Source organism: Rhizopus delemar, genomic scaffold, assembly GCF_000149305.1.
Source record: "Rhizopus delemar RA 99-880 supercont3.71 genomic scaffold, whole genome shotgun sequence".
Classification (NCBI taxonomy): Eukaryota; Fungi; Mucoromycota; class Mucoromycetes; order Mucorales; family Rhizopodaceae; genus Rhizopus; species Rhizopus delemar.
Window position 1 is genome coordinate 1,114 of NW_027137897.1, and position 5,109 is coordinate 6,222.

Sequence of the window (5,109 nt, forward strand, 5' to 3'; positions counted from 1 at the left end):
GGGCTAAGTCGATAGGGTCTATGACTAATAGGCTGAGTATTCCCTTCTATGATAATTTTGTGCTTCAAAATTGATGTGTAGCCAATGGTATTATTATCCCAATCAAATATTTCCTTGAATCTATACAGCAATTTTCGTAGTTTCTGACTCATTTCTTTTGATATATCTCCAACTTCCACTTTTGCATATGAGTCTTTGTCTATCATCTCTTCTTCATCACTTTCGGTTTCTGAGTTCTGATTATACTCCATAGTATATAAATCTGCTTCTTTGTTGAGTTGATACGCTTGTATGACTTCTTCATTTTGTAAATCAATCTTTTCAAGCTTTCCTATCTTTTCAAACGATTGTAGATGGATATCTTTCTTTGATCGGTTGTATAGATGTATTTCGATGCTCTTGTTGTTTAATACTATAGTGGCATTTAAGTCGAAATATCCCATTGCTTGAATAATGTCAGGGTTGGTTAGTTCAAAACTATAAGCGACTGACTTTGACTGTCCAGGTGGTTTTTTAAGCTGAAATGTACTTGACGTATAGGCTTTTAAGATCATCCCTTCCTTTGGAGCACGAATGATTTGATCATTGTTATTTGTTATTATCTCAATCTCTTGGTCAGATTCTTTTTCCAATACTAATAATGATTGATCATTGTCTTCTTCTTGATGCTCTCTGTCAGATAGCTCATCTTCAGCACTGTAAATATCTTCATCACTATGTTCTATTGATTCCTCCTCCGAACTGTATTCATCTTCAGTGCTTTCATCGGCTTCTTCTTCAAAATGGACATGTTTTGAATTGGAATTAGTTTGACTGACTGGATGCTTGTATGTTTGCGTATAAGTCGTAATTTTTGGTATTTTTTCTTGCTTGCGTAAGAAGGTAATAGGCAATTCGGCTTTTTGATTCTTGTATGATACTTTCAAAGATTCGCTATTAAAATCAATCTTCGCTTTAGCTCTAATTAACCAATTGTTTCCAAGGATGAAGTGGGTGGGACATGAAGGTAATACTTCTACTGTACAAGGTATAATCATGTTTTCTTTTACTTCTACTGGTACATCATAGATAACTCCTAATCCTGCTTGTTTTGTTCCATTTCCCATAGTAAATATAGTTTCGGAGGCAGCATCTATAGAGAGTCCTAATTTATCAGCTAAAGCTTTCGACATACAAGTCTTTGCTGCTCCACAGTCGATTAACGTTCTAATCCTATGATCTCCGATAGTAGTTTTTGAATATACAGCGGTAGTGTTAAATTCATCGTCTTCAATTATTGCAACCGTTTGCTGAGAATCTTGATTTTTAGTAGCAGTTCTTCTAGTTCTACAAAAACCAGCTAACTGTCTACGGTATTTAGGGACATCATTGATCAGGTCTCTAAATGTAGCGTTGGCAGGTCGGTCTAATATGTCAGTAGCGATATCATAGGATGGAATTGATTGTGTTCTTTTGGGCTGTTTCTTTTTGATAGGTTCAATAGGTAAATCAGTTTCCATTTCTATATCTTGATTTGTATGTGTTTGATTGTTATTTGAAGGTTTGATTTCTTCCAAACGACTTCTAGTAGTAACGCGCTTGGTAACAACTGATGGTTTAGCTGTTTTCTTTTGAGCAGTGGTACGTGTTTTAGTATAAGGAACAGCTCTGGTAACCTCTGGTGGTTTATCAGGTCTGATGGCAGTATATAACTCTTTCTCGTTTCTATTCTCATTTTCTGTTAGGATGGCATTTAAATGTTGTGTTTGTTTTTGTAGTTGTTGCTTAGATTGGTTAATGGATTTTGTTGGTTTTTGGGTATTCGATTGACCATTGCTTTCGTTATTAAAAACAATTGACCCATCTAGTTTTTTGGAGTTTGACCTTGTAAATGTTGTTGTTGAGGAGCTGTATTATTATAATCATTATTGGGTTGGCTACGGCTTTGATTATTGTACTCGGTTCTTCCATATCCATTATCATAACTGTTCCTGTATCTAGTATTGTATACATTGTAGCCATTATTGTTATAGTGGTTATAGTTATGATTGCTGTTATTGTTATTGTTATATCTTGGGTAGTTGTCCTTGCCGTTAGAATTAACATTATTGTAACTATTGTAGTTGTTGCGAGCGTTGCGGTTGTATGGTCGATTTTGTTGATCATGCAGATTCAATTCGTTGCGAATGGCTTTTTGAATCATGTTAAGAATCTCTTGCTGATTATTGAAATGAGAATGACCGTGATGATGTCTTGTTGAGTGATTATCATAATATTGGATGTCATTAGGATAACCTACTACATCCATTGTTGACAACTGATTAATTCCTGTTGTAACATTGGCATTAGTAGCTAAGTTTCCAGATGATCTACCAATTATTTGAGTACCACTGACTGGCAAAATCTGAGCAGGTCTTTCATCAATGTCTACAAGTTCAACATTATGGTTGTTTGCATTGTACCGATTAATATGTGCGTTGTCGTTGTGATATATGAGGGCGTTGTTGATGTTACGAGGTATGAACGGGTTGTCAACCATGGCAATTTTACGTGGTCTGTTGGCGTTCCACCAGCCTTCAGAATGTGTGAGCCAGTCTTTAAAATTCTTGGAGCTGCTTTGTATACAGAAATTTTTTATTTCATTTAGTAATCCAGCACGGAATCTGCTTTCTATCAATGCTTCGTTGTCAATATTGGCCAAATCGGCTGCTTCTCTTAATCTTGCTAGAAATATTTGTGGATGCTCTTGTTCCCCTTGGAACATATCATTAAATTCCATTTCGTAGCTTTGAATTAGTTCTGGTGTAATATAATGATTCTTGAGCGCCTCTATTGCTTGGTCATATTTGATATCTGGTTCTTCTTTTAAAATGACACGTTCAAAGTAGATTTTGGCAGCACGTCTTAGCTGTGATTTCAGGATAGCTATTTTTCTTGATTCACCCTGCGTGTTACTAACTACGAGGTAGGAGTCTAGTATTTCTTGAAAATGACGGAAATCTTCTCCTTCATATCCGTAAAATTCGATAAGTCTTGGTCTATAACCTTGTATTACGCTTTGGTTGCTGACTGAGGCCAACACGTTAGGTCCTGTAGTTGTCATTGCTGCTAATAAGTGTTTTGAGATTGTTGGTTCGATTTTGATAAAATTTTTTTTTGAATAAGTCTGTTGATTTCTTGATAGTTTTTAAGTAGTTTTTTCAATTTTGATCCCTCGTAGTGACCACCAAATGTGATGATTGGATTGTGTAAGGTTTTTGTAGTATAAATAGGTTTGTACTGAATAAGTCTTGATATAAGATCAAAGGTTTTGATTCCAAAAAGAGTAATAAATTGAATATAAGTTCGCTTGTAATAAGTGACCGCCAGATCTTGTTAAGTAGATCAAACTGTTTTGAGTAAAGTAAAATAAAAAGATAATATAATAGGGATTACAATGAAGTGCTTACACCTTAAGGGACTTCTTGTTCTTGATGTTAAGTAAAATAAAAGAAAAATAAAAGAAATTTACTTTGAATGATATTTATTTGAAATAATCAAAAAGTAATATGAAGTAAGTAGAAACAAAAGTAAGTAAGAACAAAAGTAAGTAAAAAGTATAAGAAATATTGAAGTTATTTATATGTTTTTGGTTTTTCTGATTATATGCTGTTTTTGATGATTTTACGGATATTCTATATTTTTTTTGTATTTTTCTGGATTTATCTGTATTCATACGTATTTGTTTGTATGTTCCTGGATTTAAACTAATTGGAGAGAGAAAAGTCGAATGCTGCCAAAGTTTGCTGCATTGTGTTACAGCACAAAAAAAAAAAAAAAAAACTTGACTGTATATCTTCAGGGACTGAGGTCCCTCCTACAACTGAGTCCCTTCTTCAGCAAAACTTACACCAACTGCGTCACAACCTCTTCATAATCATTGTTACACCATCCAAAAAATACGGTCAGGATTTGTACATCCACAGAAGATGTGGACTAAACCCTTACAATCGTTGGAGAAACCGGGGTTTGAACCCGGGGCCTTCCGCATGCAAAGCGGATGTGATAGCCACTACACCATTTCCCCCACTTTTCTTTCGCTTTTGGTTAAAAAGGTAAATTTGGTTCTTTTTTGGAAAGCCGATATCTCTGTCAAATCAAGCCATCCATCAACAATTTTTACATCAATCGACTCCTTTTTATCTAAACTTTTATTTGGTTCAACTCTTATTGTCATATCTCCATTATCTGTTGCTTAATCTTTGGTCAAAGTTTTCATCCAAATGTCATCAACAAGAAATACTAGAGGATCAAAAATCCTGAATGCCGCCGCCGGACCCAGCTCACCGGACTTGGAAGTCACTGTCCAGAATCTCAGTCACGCCCTTGAAGCGGTCACAGCTCGTCTCTCTGCTCTGGAACAGCTTAAGCTAGAGCTTGAAACCTTACGTGGTGAGAATGCTCGCCTAGCCGAAACCAACTTGGCTCAGGCCAATGAAATTGCTTCTCTGCGTGCCGAACTGGCCGCACAATCTGCCGGGGTCCCTACAAGCACCCCCAATTCAAATACCGCTGTTTCTTCTGCTGCCCGTTCAAATGGTGCTAAAGAGTCCGTTTCTTCGCCCTCTTTGGGTACTGCTGCCTCTACTTGGGCTACCGTTGCTTCTCGTTCTGCCAAGAACAAACTCCGTCGTCGTGCTGCCGCTGCTCGTGGATTCCAGCCTGTGTCTGGTGAACAAGGCTTCGAGTATGTTTACATACCTCGCTCTCGTAGGATGACCTACACTGAAGCTCGTCGTCGTCTCTCTCGCCTTGGTGTGGATAGCTGGCGCATCTTAGATGTGTGCTATCCAGCTCATTCCGTTGTCGGTCTCCTGGTACATCTGCAGTACAAGCCTGCCCTTCTGTCTCTGCTCGAAAAGGCCAAGATCCCTACCTTGGATACCTTTGATCCACTCGATCCTGACAACCTAGCCGATCCCAAGTTCGACTCTGTTTCTGCTGAAGAGCGTAGTCATGCTATCTCTCTCATCAATGATGACCGCTCTCGTAAGGCCTTGGAACGCTTGCGTTACCCCGTTGCTCTCTCTGTCTCCCGCTACCTGTTAGCACAGGCCTTGGTCTCTGATGAGACAGTGTCTGAAGTGCTGT

At 37.8% G+C, this 5,109-nt stretch overlaps 2 protein-coding genes and 1 non-coding gene across 3 annotated transcripts; 1 reads left to right on the plus strand and 2 right to left on the minus strand.

Annotated features, from left to right (window-relative positions):
* Nucleotides 1-964: 964 nt before the first annotated feature.
* RO3G_17442 (uncharacterized protein) lies at nt 965-3,082 on the minus strand (the record flags this gene model as incomplete). Its single annotated transcript, XM_067672025.1, has 3 exons — nt 965-1,015; nt 1,050-1,717; nt 1,864-3,082. The coding sequence occupies 3 exons, from the start codon at nt 3,080-3,082 to the stop codon at nt 965-967; spliced, it is 1,938 nt and encodes a 645-aa protein (XP_067528126.1).
* An 890-nt stretch (nt 3,083-3,972) lies between these two features.
* RO3G_19243 lies at nt 3,973-4,045 on the minus strand. Its single transcript has one exon. It is a non-coding gene; the product is annotated as a tRNA-Ala (tRNA).
* A 196-nt stretch (nt 4,046-4,241) lies between these two features.
* Nucleotides 4,242-5,086, plus strand: RO3G_17443 (uncharacterized protein; the record flags this gene model as incomplete). The annotated part of the gene is made up of 2 exons (XM_067672026.1): nt 4,242-5,007; nt 5,073-5,086. 2 exons carry the CDS (start codon nt 4,242-4,244, stop codon nt 5,084-5,086), a joined length of 780 nt encoding a protein of 259 aa, XP_067528127.1.
* Between the last annotated feature and the right edge of the window lie 23 nt (nt 5,087-5,109).